The sequence below is a fragment of the Parasteatoda tepidariorum genome, chromosome 8 (assembly GCF_043381705.1).
Source record: "Parasteatoda tepidariorum isolate YZ-2023 chromosome 8, CAS_Ptep_4.0, whole genome shotgun sequence".
In the NCBI taxonomy this organism is placed as follows: domain Eukaryota; kingdom Metazoa; phylum Arthropoda; class Arachnida; order Araneae; family Theridiidae; genus Parasteatoda; species Parasteatoda tepidariorum.
In genome coordinates this window covers 9,350,998-9,369,395 of record NC_092211.1, presented here as the reverse complement: position 1 = coordinate 9,369,395, position 18,398 = coordinate 9,350,998, and the positions used below count along the sequence as shown (strand labels likewise).

Here is an 18,398-nt window from a genome sequence, read left to right as displayed (position 1 = left end):
ATATCCACAAAAAATAACATTAAACGTGCGTAGCAAGGTACGGGAGTGAACATTTCGCTCACTATATCCGAGAGTTCATTATAAACCGTGTTCACTATAGCGGGGTTTTAGTGTATTTCAAACATTTCTATTTATTAATGCTTGAGTCCTGAACAGAAAATTTGTTTTTAAAAGACATTTTTATATTTATAAATGAAGATTTTCACTGTTTATCGTAAGAAATAACATTGATTCGAGTGTGAAATTTTATTTAAATACTTTCTTAGCATTATATTTATGCTACAAATTATATTATGTGAAAATTGAAACACAGTAAATTAATGTTTGTTTCGAAATTCTTCCGAATTTCTATCAATGAGAATTTAAACATATTTTCAATAATATTTAAAATTATATTCATAGTTTTTTTAACTAAATATTCTTCTACCCAGACACTTTCCAGATTTATCATAAAAAAGCTATGTTACTAAAAACTATAATGTGAAATTTTATTTAAAATTGCTTATTATATCATCCAAAGAGTTACATCGAAACGAAAATACAGCGATTAAGTACGTCACGTCTTAAAACGTACTGCGGAACTGATGGGGCGGAATGCATGGTTGACTGAAAGTAAACAATAACAAGCTTCCTAAAAACCGGAAGAAATGTAGAAAACTTCCGGTGTATCCCTCCGCTTATCCTATGCTTACGAAATGTGTGAACAGGCTTAATATTCTAGTTTTATTAATGTGATTTGTGTTTAAATTTAAGCGTGATTTTACCATTCAGAAAAGTTTTTATAAATTCTAACAGGTCGTGAACCTAAAACAAATTTAACAATANAAGTTACAGGAGCTTATGCAAGTATTAGTTTTAGCAGATACATGGATTGTATGTAGTGAGTGTTAAAAGCAATTCAGCGGAGATATGCACTGGACTGTTTCCATGGAAACTAGTGAAAGCCTTAATCGTGAGACACGCGAGATCATATCAGATGGAAACGTGAGTTCGTCGAAAAGCTTATGGATGTTAGGTTAGAGTATTCTATGCTTGAATATTGCTATGTATCTGTTCCTCATTTGTGTAGTTTCTTCATTCCGCTGCAATCGCTCGGTGCATAATTATCATATATGTATATATGCTACTGCAAAAGCCCGAAGTCTGGTAAATCATAGGTTTTACCGGCAAGTTCTAAGATTTACAAAAGCGATTTGGTAAAATTCCAAACTAGGATTTAATATGATTCCACTTTGTACTTTTCCTAAGCCTATGTGGTAAATCCTAGTAATCACCGACTATGGTGAGCTATAGATATAGCCTCACATAACTTTATTTAAAGCTTTAAGTTTATTTAACACTGTTGGCAACGTTCGGTTGACAACTGTAGTTGTAATTTGGTTTTTCATTTTTTCAGCTTTACTTTTCATTCTCGGCCGTCAGATCAGATGGTTGTGTTCTTGTTTTAGTTAATAAATTTAGTTTATGTATGAATGATATTTATTTCTTTATGAATAACGCTCAATAGACCCTCGAAGACATGGGGGCCTAAACCGACGCCTTGCGGTAAAAGTCCGAAATATGTTGTCGGTTCTTAATTTTAGAAAGAAAAAGAACATCAGTATAGGCCCTATACTATAGGGTATACCGGACAGTGGCATTTAGCCTTAAGAAATGGGAGTAGGGTACAGCGAGCAAATGTATACCTGGCAGTGGCATTTGACCAAAAAGAATTTCAGTGTAAGATATACTGGATATTAATTTTCCTTTCTCTTTCTTGGTATTTTATTTTTAAATAAAAAAAATTATCCTTGAATTTTTTTTTTTTAGTTTAGTTAACAAATTTTAAAAGAAATAAAAGCTTGCATTATCATTGTGATCAACTGCGACTATAAGAAATATCTCCAAAAAAAATAAATAAGATAAAAAAAAGGAAGTCGTAAGAGGTCACTGGATTGTAAAGTAGCTACCTGGCAGTGGCACTTAATATTTTAAAAAAAGCATCCGTTTACCGCTCAGTGACTTTTAACTTTAAAAGAACATCAGTGTAGGGTAGACAGGGCAAAGACGCACACGTCCCTTAGTTAATCAGCGAAATAAAATGTAATAAACAAGAATTATTTTTCATAGATTTACAAGAAATTTTTAAAAAAGAAGAAAAAACAATGCAATATTTATACCATTTCACTAATAAAATCCGATGTAAAAAGGCTGGATAATTAATTCACAATTCTCTCGATAACTACTGAAGCGATTCCGATTTGGCAATAAGTTACAAAAAAATATATAATATAAACTTTTATCGGAAGAAAGGTGATACCACAATCTTACGTTTTTCCACAAAGACTTGGTAAACGGTCTAAATGAAATCATACTGAAGCAGACTTATCAAACCACTTTGGTAAATCCACCAAGATTTACCAAACTTTGGCCTTTTACGCAGTCCCTGGCCAAATTATCAGACTCACTGTAAGATTCTATGTAAAATCGTAATTATTAAGTGATACTCTATACAGCTTTATTGTTTTTATATGACTTTTTGTACTTGTTTACGTTTAGAGTATCAATTGGTTAAATTTGACGATATATAATATAAATTAGACAAATGGATAAATGAGACTATATATTATAATAAATATAGAATAATTATTATATTATAATAATTAAATCAAACTATTAGAAGCACTGTAGTTTTTTTAATAATTGCATGTTTTGCACGAATTTATATTCAATACTCTTATATTCAAGCATACATGTAAAGGATTTTTATTCAGGAGATTTTTTGTATATACTTCCTATTTGTATTTATTTTTAAGATATTGCATTTCAATGTTAACCAATTATTACACGAACGTAAACAAGGGCAAACCGGTTTCAGCCGCGTGAAAACGTTAATGCTGTACAGTATCCCCTCATAATTAAGATTTTACATAGAATATTATTGTGCGTCTAATGTACTGTATGTTTATATTGGGGGTCAAAAGATCACTGCATTTGTCTGAGCATTTATCAGTTTTGACTAGTGATGGCAATGAAATGACTTTTTTACAATATGTATGATGCCATTTCGAAGAAGAATCTCCAACGAGAATCCGTGCTGAAAAGAGATTCTTTTTCAGCGAAGGAAAATGGAAGTTTCTTTCTTATTAAGTCCCTTGAATGATCAGCAACAATCCCTTCACTCGAATAGTATTGTTTTTCTTAAATCGACCCTTTTTAACACTGTAAATAACATTCAAAAAGTGACTGTATCGGAGAGTCCTGTTAGTTTAGCATTATTAATCAAAAACTTATTGAAAACTATAGTTTTTTGTTATTATAGATAATATTAGAAAAAATCATTATTTTTTAAATTAAAAAATTTATTAATTAAGAATTAATAAAAAAATAATAAAAAAATTATAAATTAAAATTTATTATATTATAATTATTATTATAAATGTAAATATAATTAATTGAATTTTAATTAATTAAAAATTAATAAAAAATAATAAAATTATAAATTAAAATTTATTATATTATAATTATTATTATAAATGTAATTATAATTAATTGAATTTTAATTAATTAAAAATTAATAAAAAATTAAAATATTAATATTTTATTTAAATATACATTCCCTGGCCATAGTATCAGACGCACTATAAGATTCTATGTAAAGTCTTAATCATCAGGTTATACTATATAGCTTTATTGTCTTTACGCGACTGAAACCGGTTTGCACTTGTTTACGCTCCTGTATCAATGGGTTAACATTGTAAAGAAATATGTTAAAAATAAATACAAATAGGAAGTCTATAAAAAATCTCCTGAATAAAAACCCATTACATGTATGTTTAAATATAAGAGTATTGCCTATAAACTCGTGCAAATCTTGTCATTATTAAAGAGCTACGGTGCATCTACTAATTTGGTCTAATTATTACAATATACTAATATAATTCCAGATATTATAAATATTCTATCTATATATATATTTCTCTTACACGGCGATAAAAAAAAGCCTCATTACAACTCTCCGAATGGCAACGCTAGAAAATCAACCAATAATTGCCGCTAAAAATGTCACATGCCAAATCTAGCTTGGGTGGCTCAACATATAGCGCTTCTAAAAACGGAAACGGAAATAACCAGAGTGTAAAATATTATGTGCTTATGCGCATCGTATTTTTTGTTAAATAATTTATTTATTATATATCAGTTTATAGATGGTAACGAGAAGAGTTTTGTGGTTGCTAATGGTGACTAATTAGAAGGTAAATTGTTTTTTTGAGTGAGTGTGAGATTTGTTTTTTGGAACTGCGATGCTGTAATTTTATTGTTTAGTAAATAATTCTTCCCTTTATATTAAACGTGATAGTAGTTTCCTTAATTATTTGATTCGAAGTCCTTNTTAAAAATAAATACAAATAGGAAGTCTATAAAAAATCTCCTGAATAAAAACCCATTACATGTATGTTTAAATATAAGAGTATTGCCTATAAACTCGTGCAAATCTTGTCATTATTAAAGAGCTACGGTGCATCTACTAATTTGGTCTAATTATTACAATATACTAATATAATTCCAGATATTATAAATATTCTATATTTATATAATATATTATCTAATTTATTCAATCGTCGAATTTAAATAATCTATAGTCTAATTAAGCCCATTGATACACTAACGTAAACTAGTGCAAACAGTCACATAAAAACAATAAAAGCTGTATAGTATTATCTGACAAATAAGATTTTACATAGAATCTTAAAGTGCGTCTAATAATTTGGAAAGGGACTGTATATAATAATTTTCTTATATCGATAAATATTGTTACAGTGGGTGAGGGATTTACCACTGTCAAATAATTTTATTTTTGAAACAAATGATGAGAAATAATGAATAAAATGATGGTACTTTTCCATTTCGCCGGTGCAGATGATTAAGTTGCCAATACAATGTAACTAATTTCAACAGTTTTTTTTTCTTTATAATTATTTTAAGTGACGTCTTTTTCTTTAAAAATAAATAAATTGTTGAAATAACAATAATTACACGTGCTGGTGAAATGAAAAAGTACCAAAAATAAATAAAATAAATATATCGCAAAATGGAGTGAAAGTTTAAAACTTGTCTACATATTGAATAATTGTAATTCTTAAATTATTAGTTTTGTTAGAAAAATAATAAACTATCTATAACGTAATTTTCTTGTACATTTTTTTTACTTAATTGGATGTAAATAATTAGTTCCTTCTCTATAATTAACTTTTTGATTATTATTTAGCGTAAAATTCTGTTTTTATCTTTTTTTATTATAAAAAACTTAACGTTTGATTTTAGTGCATTTTTCTTCTTTTGAATTTGTAGGAAGGGGGTTATTATTTATGTAAGACTGGATGATACTAAATACAGTCAGACTTCTATTCAACGAACCAAGAAAACAAGATCATTTTTTAAAATTTCTCCGTGAAATGACCTCGAAAAAGCGAAGTGAATTTTCTATTTAAGTAACTTCTCTTTGAGATCTACTTTTTCTATTTCCCAAAATATCGCAGAACATTTCAAACTTGTTAACTCATTCTATGGGAAAAATGACCTTGAATTTATTTTCGGAGCCATTTAACTCTTAGAGAAAGCAGTCAAGTCCCTTTTCCTTTTTGTTGTCTGCATTTCAAACGAATAACTCTGACAAAATGAACCGATTTTATCACTAGCAATTAAACTTATGAACGCATGTGGTAATGTATGTTTAAAATTACTGTTATGATAAATGCAACTATAATTTTATACATAAATTTAACCTTTTTTGGTTGAAAATGTATGTTATGTGTAGGTGTGGCCAATCTGCGGCTCGCGAGCCACATGCGGCTCACTGGAGGATTATTTGTGGCTCTCGATAAATGTATCCGAGTTCTCTTTTCATTTTTGGGCTTTAATATTTTAAAAAAATATTATCGTTCCGTATGAGTTTCAAAATGTCTTTTTAATTACTGAGAACAAATATGAAAGGCTAAGTGCAACGTTATTCAGTTGAAGGAGAGTTTTCCATTTCCAATATAATTATGGCACAAAAAGCATCTGGAGAATTAGAATTATTAGAGATGCAAGAAGATCAAGCTCTACAATTAAAATAGAAATCGACGTTGATTACTTAATTTTGGAAATTAGTTCCAGAATCGAAGTATCCTGAATTAAAAAAGGCTGTTTGTCGAATTATTTCATATTCAGAACAACGTACTTATGTGAATCATTTTATTCCACTTTAAAATTCGTGAAATCCAAACACCGATCAGTATTAACGAACCAGTATCTCAAAGAATTACTGAGAAGTGCTGACACCAATTATTTACCAAATCTCAAAGAATTATCAAGAGAAGTAAAATAAATGTGTTTAATATTTAAATTCAATACACATATTTTGTACTTTTGCTCATATGTTTTCAATCAAAATAATTTATGTAAAAAAAAAATTTGATACCTTTTTTGCATACCTTTTAAATACGTATTTAATTGCGGCTCGCGAAAAATTTAAAATTTTGAAAAATAGCTCGACTATCATGGATCTTGGCCTCCCCTGTTATAGTGTAACCCTGGATAATGTTTTTCTCTATTCTTGTTTTCCATGCAGATTTTTTTTAGATGGTTGAGATTTATAAAATAAATAAGATACTTGTTTACAAGATAACGGTGTATAAATTCTTATTTTAATCATGTCTTGTGTTAATGAATTCAAAACCTGTTTTGCGTTGTTTAAATATTTCAAAAGGTGATTTTCTGTTTAACGAATTTTCCATATAACGAACTTATTATCGGGATTTAGCGACTTCGTTAAATAGAGGACAGACTCTAATTAGATGTGGACAACAATAAATAATTGTGGGATACATATTTTTAAAATGCAAAACGAAATTGTCATGTGTAGGGTCGAATAAAGGGAAATTCATGAAATAATGAAGTTGTGTGTATTAACCATAAAATGGCTACACTTACTCTTTACCGTAAAAAATTAGTAATTTCAAAATTTCTAAAACAAAAGAACTAAGCTTCCAAATCCCTCTTCCTACTAATTCAGATGTTATTGATAAATTTAAGCTAACTTTAAAAAAAGAAGATAGAGAAAAAAAAACCTTTTGACTATTCTGAAAATAATAAAATAATTAAAAGAGGGTTAACAGTCATAATTTTTTTTATGAGAATTTAGTTTTGTATAGTTATGCAAAAAAAAAAAAAAAAAAAAAAAAAAAAAAAAAAAAAAAAAAAAAAAAACTAAAAATAAGCATTTTAAAAACTATAAGCTGTAAAAATTACGCAACCAGTGTATATTAATAAACTTAATGGGATACCTGCAAGGGGGGGGTGATGTATAGTTTGTCTACGGTAAAAACTCCCCCGTCACAAAGTCTGAGGCCGTCTGCTGCGATGGAAACAAGAATAGCGCATTTCAGGGAGGGTAGCTTCTCTTCTCTCTAGGGCTAACAGAGTAGACCGAAGGAAAAAATTACCTTTCTCTCGCCAACTCGAGCCAAAACCTGTTCTCATCAGTGACCCCACACTCTAACCACGTTACCATAGTCACCGCCATGGGTCCAGACGAATGGCTTGGGGAGTTCTTACTTTAGACAAACTATAGTGTGGGTATGTTGATCCTGATTGGCTGTTGAAACGTGATATTTGTTTACGTTAACAACTATGCTTTCCATTTTATTTCGAGTCAACCAAGTTCATCAGTTCTCGTAAGTGACACATTTTACATTCTTTCACAAATATTTCAATTCTTTCTCTATATATTTCTTACTTACTTACTTAACACTAAGACAGGTATGAAGCTATGTAGAACATAAGCAAACTAATCATGCATTGATGTTGCCAGGTACACAAGACAAAAATATATCGAGGTTGTAGTAAAATATATAAACACGTAAAAGACGTCGTCAAGAGAGATTTCATTAAATTCGAAGAGCGATCAGGCTGTGTATTAATTGACTTCCCGTTAATTAACATTTTAACCTATATGGAGAAACTTAGCTTAACTTTAACTCGCTATTTTGCTTATCAACGATCAGTTGGAGCTGACATCATAGATCACATGCTTGGGTATCTCTAGTCTTCTTCTTGAAGTGCAAGTACCCAATAAAACAAAGCGTAATTTTTTTTATTACTTTTTACCTGCATACGGGTTTGCGTGATCGATGCGAAAAACGGCTTACAAATCCATTACAAGACAAAACAAAGCACTCATTAGGGGACTGCACAATGATACATCCAGACATATCGACGTGTGTAAGGCAGAGGCTAAATTACATCACTTGACTATTACCATTCAATAAATTTTCGTAATATTGTGGTTGTAATATTGTAATATTTAGTAATGAATCGTGTTCCATCTGGTTGTCTTCGAATAACTGATTGATCAGTATACATCTAATTGAAGTGGGATTTCAAACTTAAGAATGATTTGTTTATTTATATGAACAGTTGGTTCTGCCCAACTCACTTTATATCAGTTTCTGTTTTGTGATATTTGAATAAAACTACGGGAAGGGAAACGCATTTCTTTTGCAATAGGATGCTTGTGTATATTAGTCTAGCTTTAATTGTATTCTTTTTAAAAATATGAAACACACAGTTCCTGTTAACACTTACATTTCCGTTTTACGTATAATTTGAGGTTTGTAGTAACAAGTAATATTTTAGAGACTATATTATTATATTTATACACAAACGTAAACAATTGCAAACCGGTTTAAGCCGCATAAAAACAATAAAAACACTTTTTACGTACTAAGACTGAATCTTAATGGATCGACGACTATTTTAATACTTTAATATACAGTCCCTGGCCATATTATTAGGCGCACTATAAGATTCTATTTAAAATTATAATTATCAGATGATATTCTACAGCTGTATTCTTTTTACTCGGATGAAACCGGTTTGCACTTGTTTACTCTCCTGTATCAATGGGTTAACATTGTAATGCAATACGTTAAAAATAAATACAAATAGGAAGTATATAAAATATCTCCCGAATAAAATCCCATTACATGTATGTTTAAATGTAAAAGTATTACATGTAAACTCGCACAAAACATGCCATTATTAAAAACTTATCTACTAATTTAATCTAATTATTATAATATACTAATATAATACCTTATATAATAAATAATCTATATTTATATTTTATATCGTCTAACGTATCTAATCGTCTAATGTATCAATTTATATTATATACTAGGAGGCTCCGCCCCCTGCTCGCTAACGCCAAACAGTCGCATAAAAACAATAAAGCTGTATTATAGTATCACGTGATAATTAAGATTTTACATAGAATCATAGAGTGTGTCGAATAATTTGACCAGGGACTGTACATGGTGAAATATCACCTTTCTTTTAATTTGTTGCGAATAATTTTTTTCGTGCTCTAAATCAGGCGCCATTGAGAGTGTTTTAAATAATTCACATATTGGCCGCTGGCATTCAATTATTGGCTCACATAGTTGGACGGCGGGAGATTCGCATTTTCTTGCATACTTAATAAACCCACACGAACTGCTGAATAATCACATCTTTTCGTGTCCGCTCAGAGTTCATGGACATGCTCACAATAATGAATACACTAATAATTAATCAGACAAATAAGGTATAAAGAAGAGGTCATTTCTAAATGGCACATCGGGTACTACTGGGCTTTTGAGGCAGGTGTTTCGTCCTCCTTAATATATATTTCTACAGTATTTTTTTTTGTTAAATGATAGGAAAATAAATAACCGGCTACCAACTTATTTGTAGGATGCATTCAAGAGTGAGTGTACTAAAAATATACTATACTAGGAAGCTTCTCCCCCTACTCGCTGGCGCTCGCCAACCCCCGGAACTGCTTTCGCAGTTCATTTCGGATTGCTTCGCAATCCAATTCTCGCTATGCTCNGCTGCCAACTTATTTGTAGGATGCATTCAAGAGTGAGTGAACTGAAAATATACTATATTAATTTTTATGCTATCTATATCTATCCATCGATTGTAAATCTTCTATTTATCTACATATATTTACAAATATTCAAAATTTCTACGAGTCAAGGTCGAGTATTGGGAGCCCTTAAATATTGAAATTAAAAAGTTTTTATTTTAATCTTATATTGAGTGGTGGCACTCAATCCTCTACGAATCCTGGTCGCCAGAATTCGAATAATTTAATCCATTGATATAATACAGATTTTATGCTAATTGTTTCTCTCTATCTAATATATATAATTCTCTTACATGACTCCTAAATTCTGGCTGTATTTCTTTTCCGCCGGTGGCAACGTTTGTTTTGTTCTGCTTACGTTGCTATTTTTCTTACACGGCGACAAAGAAAAGCCTCACTACAACTCCCCGAATGGCAACGCTAGAAAATCGACCCATGATTGCCGCTAAAAATGTCACATGCCAAATCTAGCTGAGGTGGCTCAACATATAGCGCTTTTAAAAACGGAAACTGAAATAACCAGAGAGCATCAGCTGCGGCAATCTCATACTATTAAGCTAGGCAGAAGTGAGTAGTCTTTGTCGATAGATCTCTATTTTAGTATTTTGTCGAAAGCGCTTTTTTTCACGAATTTATATATTACGAATTTATTTGACGATTTTTGATTTATATCACGAATTTATTTGTTTTACTAGAATTTATTTGTTTATGCAGGTTTTTCCATTGCAATTCACTTATTTCAATTTTTAATAGACTTAATTATAGCCAAAATTTTAACCTTTTTAAAGAGATATCAGTTTTAGAAATTTTATCTTAAGATTTTATACTATAGCACATTTCTAATAGGTTTAACGAATTACGTGTCATTTATTTGAATTCAAATTCGTTTTAATGATGACTTAGTATTTACTAAAAAGATGTAATTTTTTTTTAAAAAAAGTTTTGATATGGATTTGAATGATTGTTTTGAATTCTTAGAATTTTGTGCATTTACAATGTACCTAAGTTAGTAGCGAGCGAAGCGAGCTTGGTTTGCGATGCAAACGATATAAAATTGCGTAGCAATTTTCGGGGGTTGGCGAGCGTTAGCGATCAGGTTTTATATAAAACCTGCTCGCTAACGCCCACTAGTTTTATATAAAACACTAACTCATCTTGACTTTTGCGAGATAATAGTTTTACCCTATATAGTCAAATATAGACAATTTTGTCTCTCTGAAAAAGCCAAGTATCCTTTCAAACTCAGCCTTTTCATATCTTTTAGAGGTCATTTCCAACAACTATACCTTACACAATTTTGAAGGAGGTTTTTCTTTCGCTCAGCTGATGTTCTGAGCTGCGATCCCGTTTAAGCTCTGCAAACCTCTGGTCCCCTTCCCCCTCCAGAACAAATATCTTTAGAACACTTTTCCACCCATTTATAAATTGGAACAGCACTTAATAACTGAATTGAATTTTATCTTTTGTACTTTCTCTTATTTCAATTCGAAATTTCTTGTTTAAATTTCGATAAATAACTATCGAAATATAATGAAATTTTGACAGGTAATATTGCGAGTACGAATGAGTTCGGTCCGTTTTTTTTTGTGGTCAAAAATGCTTTTATTTCAGAACAAAAGGAATGAACAGATTAATCAAAGTACTGTCCATCGCTGGCTACTCCTTTTTCCCACCTCTCAGGCTATTTTCGAATTCCATACCCGAAAACTTTTTTCGTTTTTTGAGGCCATCCAAGTTAGGAGTCAATTTTCGATTTCTGCGAAAGAAGTAAACCGACGACCAAATCGTGCTGCATCCGTCGGAACAACTAGTAATCAGAAGGTAGCAATGTCCGGCGGGTGCGGTAAAATATACCACTTGAGCGTTTCCAAATAATTTTGTAGCCTATGCTGATTACCGTAATGGAATCGCCAGGTTGTAGTAGCTCATAGTATACAACATCATTCACCATTCTTGAAATTTCGAAACATGATTTACCAGTTGGAGCATTGTCATCATAAACTTCTACAAGCATTCGATGCGCTTCAGCTGCACTTTTCTTTCTATTAAAGCAGAAACATAAAACCTCCCGCAAATGCTGCTTAGTTACCACAAAATTTGACATATTCAACTAATTAAAGAACACGGTTTTTGTATGAAACTCAAAGCGATATAAACTGAATATTATTGGCACGTGTCTAACCTCTCTGAAACCACCGAAACCGACTGTCACTGTGAAACATTCATAACAGCCACAGCCATCTTTTGAAAACGGATCGAACAAATTTGTTCTCCCAATATTTGGATCGTGCCAGATGTCCTGCTCTCATCTCCACTACTGTGTGTGGACGCTACTGGGAGGCTAGGGCCGGTATGGGCTAAGCATGTCACTATGCATTCTATTTTATTTATCTCTTTTTGCCTTGTTTTTATTGTTATTTTATCCATTTTGTTCTTTTAAATTGGCCTGCCATTGGAAATAAAAAATATTTGGACCGTACAATACTCGCAGTGATTCCGCTGAAGTGATATAACACGTCAAATACTCAAAATTCGTAGAGTGAACGTGAAAAACAAGTTGTGATATGTTTTCTTGGAATTCTCTGAAGTAGTAAAAAATACTCGCCAGCAGGTTTACATGAGCAATATTATTTCTAAACTTTAAATAAACTGGTGTTTGAAATTAAGAGAATTTGCAAACTTGGTCGATTATCTCTCAAACTACTGGACTGATTTTAATAAAATTTGATATGTACACACACTTGATACAATACAAAACAAAAAACCATTCATCAATTGTAATACACACGCGTAAGACTCTTTGGAGTCGGAAGGTATGAAACAGCGGTTGCAGAATAAACAAAAAACAATGGGTTCATTGTGGGTATGGTCCTCTCTTACAATACAGGCCTCGTATCGTGATTTCATACTTGAAATAAGGCAGATTATCATTTCCTGTGGTAATTGGCCTGAATTGTCTTGTGGCAATTTCATACCTTCCGACTCCAACGAGTGTTGCGCGTGTGTATTACAAGTGTTGAATGGTTATTTGTTTTGTATTGTATCAATGTATGTACATATCAAATTTCATTAAAATCTGTCCAGTAATTACATAAAGGCTAAATCGGTCCACCTGTGCATATATTTTTTATTTTCTTCCTTTTTGATTAATATCCGAACGAGAGAGAGAGAGAAAATAAGAATCATTCTGAGCATCAAATTATCGTTGGTTTTCCTTGATGCCGATATTAGTTCAGTTCAAATTAAAACTGTTCCAGTAAATCTCTTTTTACTGTTTTGATATTCTTCGTTTTGTTCATCAATAGAAAGAAAACTCATGAACGCACTCAGTGATAAATGAATAAAGCGGTTAAGAATCCATATAGTTTTTGGAAGAAAAAGGCGCAGAAATTACCCCAGATTGCGAAATAAGGTTTATTTTCATTCAGTAAAAATCTTTTAATGTAAACCTAAAAAGGTCTGTCATGCGGATTGCGTGTCAACCTTCTAATCTTAAAACGAGATCTGTGACCATCTGCTGTATTCTGCGCGCATTACCCTAATCCAAAACCTTGGAAAACAACCTTCTATATAAAAACCTTAAATCGAGGTTGACTTAGGGTTTTCAAGCGTGAAGAAAAAACCTTTAATAAAGCTAGTCTCAAGGTGAAAATAATCTTAAATATAGGTAATCAAAAGGTTTTTTACTATCGCAATGTCTTTGTATGCTCAGCTAAAATCCACCTTGTCTTGAAATTTTAATGGACAATGCCATTTGATCCTATCGTTAGTGTGACGTCAGCTAATACGTCATGATGGACCTTAAGGTCTGGTTTCTTAGGACAGGACGCCGTCAGCTGAAAATCAGCGCTAACCTCTGATTGGTCCATTTGTGAGTTTGATAGTATACGTCATCGAACGCTCATCTTGAATGACAACTGCCGTCCAACTCAACTGCAGTTGGATTACAACGTGACGTTAACCACAGAAGCAATGGCGGACCACATCCAACAGCACATTGAAATCAGCCAAGATTTTGACATTAAACATATAGCTTTTTCATTAAACATAGCACTCTTCATTTAGCTCAGCTACAATGTGTTTTTTCTTGAACAAAGTCATTATTTGTTCTCTAAAACACTGGTCGACAGTAACAAAATCAATACAAATTCAAAATAAATATTTGTTTACGTTATTAACGCATGCGCAATGAGAGATAATGTCTGCGATGGGCCGACTGCTCACGCTGAGCTGACAAAAAAGTATTTTTTTGGCGTCAGCTCTACGTCATCTTTCCGCTGACGCCCAGATAAGGCGCTAGTTCTAAGAAACCAAGCCTTGAGCTAACAAACCAGTATTTTGTTGGCGCCAGCGGGACGTTGACGTCCCGCTGGCGCCAACAGAATAAGAAACCAGACCTTAAGTGGCACAATACTTTTAAAAAAAAACTGTAAAAAATAATTTTGAATCCTTTTAGGATGAAAGGTTTAAAACTGCAATATTTTTGCTTTATTGAAAAAAGGTTTTTAGTGCAAACATTTTCGTGGCAGTAAAAAGAAAATTCCGACGCAAGGTTGTCGTAGGGTTACATGTTTTCTGGTTAGTGTTCTAAGGACCCGTGGTTATTTAATTCTAGCGGAATCAGTATTTGCTTTTAGTGTGGTACATTTTGTATTAAAGTGTTAATGTTTGCAAATGTTGTTTTTCAGGGGTGGAGATCACTCGGCTATCGATGCCTCGGTGGGTACAAAACGGTACAGAGGACTCTGTAGTGCTGGACTGTGAATACAATTATTCAGACGAAGATCAGAGATTGGTGGTGAAGTGGTTTTTGAACGACGACCCCCAACCCATCTATCAGTGGATTCCGGAACTGAATCAGAGGTATGCCTCTGAGAAAGTGAAAGGTAAACTGAATATGGACTACACTGTATCGCCGTCCAGTCAACACACCCGGTATAGGGCACTCAACCTCATGAAGCCCACCACAGAGTTGAGTGGCAGGTACTCCTGTCACGTAGTCTCACTGCTCAGCCAGGATGCCGAGGACCAGGTCATGGTTGTCTATGGTGAGTAGCCTTTTTTCTATACTCTCTCAGTTGATGTTTAAAGCGATTTATTTTTTTTAGCTCTCACGGTTACAGTTACAGTGACAAAATTTCAAAGTTTTCAAATGACAATACCCAATTTTTCTTTATCAAAAAGTAATCGTTACAGTAAATAGCCAAAAATGGATATGGAACGGTATTATTAGAGCAAGAAATTAAGATTTTGCCTGTCATCCTGTCTACCAACCAGAGGAGAGTGTGATTAAACAGAGGGGAGACAATAAACCTGTTGGAAATGTCCAAAAATTGCTTTCCTTGTAACTTTTTCTCTGTTTTTAGACATAACTTCTCGTAAGTGGTCACGAAAAATGGCAAAGTCCATTTTAGTTTTTTTTTTTTTGCATATTTGACCACTTTTCTAATCAAGAATGCAACCCATGTGCATTTTATTGTTAACATTTTTTTAATAAATATGGATATATTATGAATATTTTATAATATTTTGAAAAAATAGTTTATTACGATGCCTGTTTCTTAAAATTGGAATGAATTTTGCAATGTTAAACATATTTTGCGAAATGCTTCATATAAATGCCTTTATCGGCAGTTTTCTTAATAATATAAAGCGTAGTTTTCTTAATAAAAAAAAGTGGGCACATGTTTTAAAAAGTGGTCACTGTTAAAAATTCTATAAAGGGCCACTGACCAGCAGTAAAATTTCCTAATTTTGTTTCTGTAGTGTGTAACCAAATAGGCAAATATATATATGTGTGTGTGTCCATTCAGAAAAAAGTACGCTTTTGCTTATGATTTCAGAACTTAATATTTAGCGCTAATTAATTTGTATGTATGAGTTCTGCCTAAGAAACCATTAAGATTGGCTTTTAGTGTGTGTCATTCAAGCAAAAGTTATTCAAATTTTCGTCCACACAGTACCTTAGGGAAAATGATTGTTAGCAAAGGAATATGCTCTTATTTGTTGCAATATTTTTGTATTGTAATATTAGTATGATGTTTCCATTATTGTTCTATGGCTCACAATAATCATGCAATTAATGATTTGGTTTTCATAAACAGTAAGCTTTTTTGCCAATTAAAATTTCATTGTTTTATTGAAGTGTTTTAACTACTTCGTTCTCTTGAAATGATCATAGTTTTCAAATGACAATCAAGATGGAAATGTGTCCACCATTCATGTTTCCTGATATGATCATGCTTTCTTTTCTTCCTTCATTAACTTTGATGTTCCAATGAGTCAGCTCTCTCTTGGCGACCCAATATTTAAGAACGGCGAGTGAGTAAAATATTCAGGGTATCTGCACACCTGGAAAGTCATGAAATTTCGGTAATGAACAAAATTTGTCATGAAGTATCATGATTTTAACTATTTTTTTAAAAACAATCATGGAATTCATGGATTTAAGTCGCAGAAAAATCTAGTTTTTAAAATGAAATTACCCCCCCCCCCCGCCAATTTCATGGTGTTCCGAAATTCTGAATTTGTAAGATAATCCCCAATCATAGTCATTTGCTTTAAATATAAAGCGTTTTTATCATGTTCTTTACAAATTATGCTTTTTTTCTTCTAAAAATGAAAGAAAAAACATAATTTCTTGAGCGAATTATCTTTTCAACTTCTGTGATTTAAAAATTTTGTTTCTATTTTTTTTGTCAATTTAAATAGCCAGTCATTGGTGAATTTTTTTTAAATTCCGAAATGAGAACAGAAAAATCGGGAATACTTCTTTTCTTTCCGATGAACAAGAAAAGTATCTTTAGAATATAATTCTGCAGAAAAAAAGAAGGAAAAAAAAACTGTCTGCTTTTGCATTTTTTTCGGCTATTTTATTGATTCAACTCTTTCTTTACTCTGTTTTTTAAATTTAAAAGCTATAAATCTGAAGATGCAGAGTATAACAGTTTTGGTTATACCTATCATTTCAATGAATGTTATTATAATGCTTTTTTAAATTTATTGTTGTATTTTTGTCGGGGAAAATAGTAATTTCCATAAGTCATGAAAAATTCTCGGAATTAGTCATGAAAAGTCATGAATTTTAAAATCTAAAATGTAACCGATACCCTGAATATTGCGTTTTACAACTACAATTTTTTTGCCGGAGTTTGGAGTGGACATACACTGTCAAAAATTCTGGATCAAACTACAGTGGAAGGCATCGAATTTTATACGCATCATCCGTAAAATTCATTTTTATCGAAAAATATTATCCAGTATTTTTTACGGTAATTTAATCAGAATGATTCGATGACTTTTTGGTAGTTATAACTGTAAAAATTACGGTATATCAGATTTTTCTTTCCGTAGCATGTTCCCGTAAGAATGGATTCTATGTTAAAAAGTACTTGCAGATACTTTTTTCGATAATTTGATCCGGGATTTTTTTTCTTCTTCTGTGTTTATAAAAAATTTAATAAAAAGTAGCAGATTAATGACTATGTGCAAGGGTTTACATCGCAGAAAGTCTATGTCATCAAATTATGGGTTAACATTTTTAGCCCTTTACGCCAGAAAAAAAAAATTTTTTTTTTGAATAAATGATGTAGAGAAAATGTAGTTTAACGCAAATACTTCTTTAATGATCATATGTTGGCAGAATGTTCGCTTCACTAATCAGTTGTTGGGGAAATTCCCCAAATTCACACTAGATTTTTCACAATTTCTTTTGTGGTTTTGACCATCATCTTTATCGTTTATACTACAACTGGTAATATAAGAAAAATTGATGGTATTTTTCGTGAAAATAGTTTTGACCATTATCATGGTTTTGACCATCATCTTTATTGTTTACTACAACTGCTATATAAAAAAAATTTGGGAAATTTCCCAAATCCACACCAGATTTTTCCCAATTTCTTTCTTTTGGTTTTGACCATCATCTTTATTGTTTATACTACAACTGGTAACATAAAAATGGTTAGTTTTTTTTTTTTTTTGAAGTTATACTTCTTATGCGACTTCCAACAAGGTTGCATTAAACGTAATAAAGGCTGCATTTTTATTGGCCGGGAAATCACGTGGTAGGATCCAGTTTTCCCTCATTCATTTCCATATTGTTTTGGTTCTCACTAGCATAAAAATAATAAAAGTATTGTTTTTGAAGTTATACTTCTTATGCGACTTCCAACAAGGTTGCGTTAAACGTTTAACGCTGCATTTTTATTGGCCGGGAAATCACGTGGTAGGATCCAGTTTTCCCTCATTCATTTCCATATTGTTTTGGTTCTCACTAGCATAAAAATATTAAAAGTAATGTTTTTCTATAAATATTTTTTTAGTTTGTTTTGATATACATATAATTTAATAGGGTAGTATTTTTTATTTTCAAATTTAGTGGATAACAATTGTAAAAAATGAGTGAAAACAATCCCACGGACAATGCGACGGATTTAAGGTTATGTCAAGGTACGTCTCTTGT

General features: G+C 31.7%; 1 protein-coding gene across 4 annotated transcripts in view; it reads left to right on the top strand.

The window, feature by feature from the left end:
• LOC107447594 (uncharacterized) overlaps positions 1-18,398 on the top strand; it is a 140,431-nt gene that overhangs the window by 64,945 nt on the left and 57,088 nt on the right. For all 4 annotated transcript variants that reach the window (XR_011637570.1, XM_071184655.1, XM_016062535.3 and 1 more), the window contains exon 2: positions 14,623-14,982. Coding sequence is in view for 3 of the 4 variants with exons in the window: in XM_016062535.3 (XP_015918021.1) it covers positions 14,623-14,982 (360 nt within the window). In the remaining variant the exon portion in view is untranslated. The remainder of the gene's footprint in view (positions 1-14,622; positions 14,983-18,398) is intronic.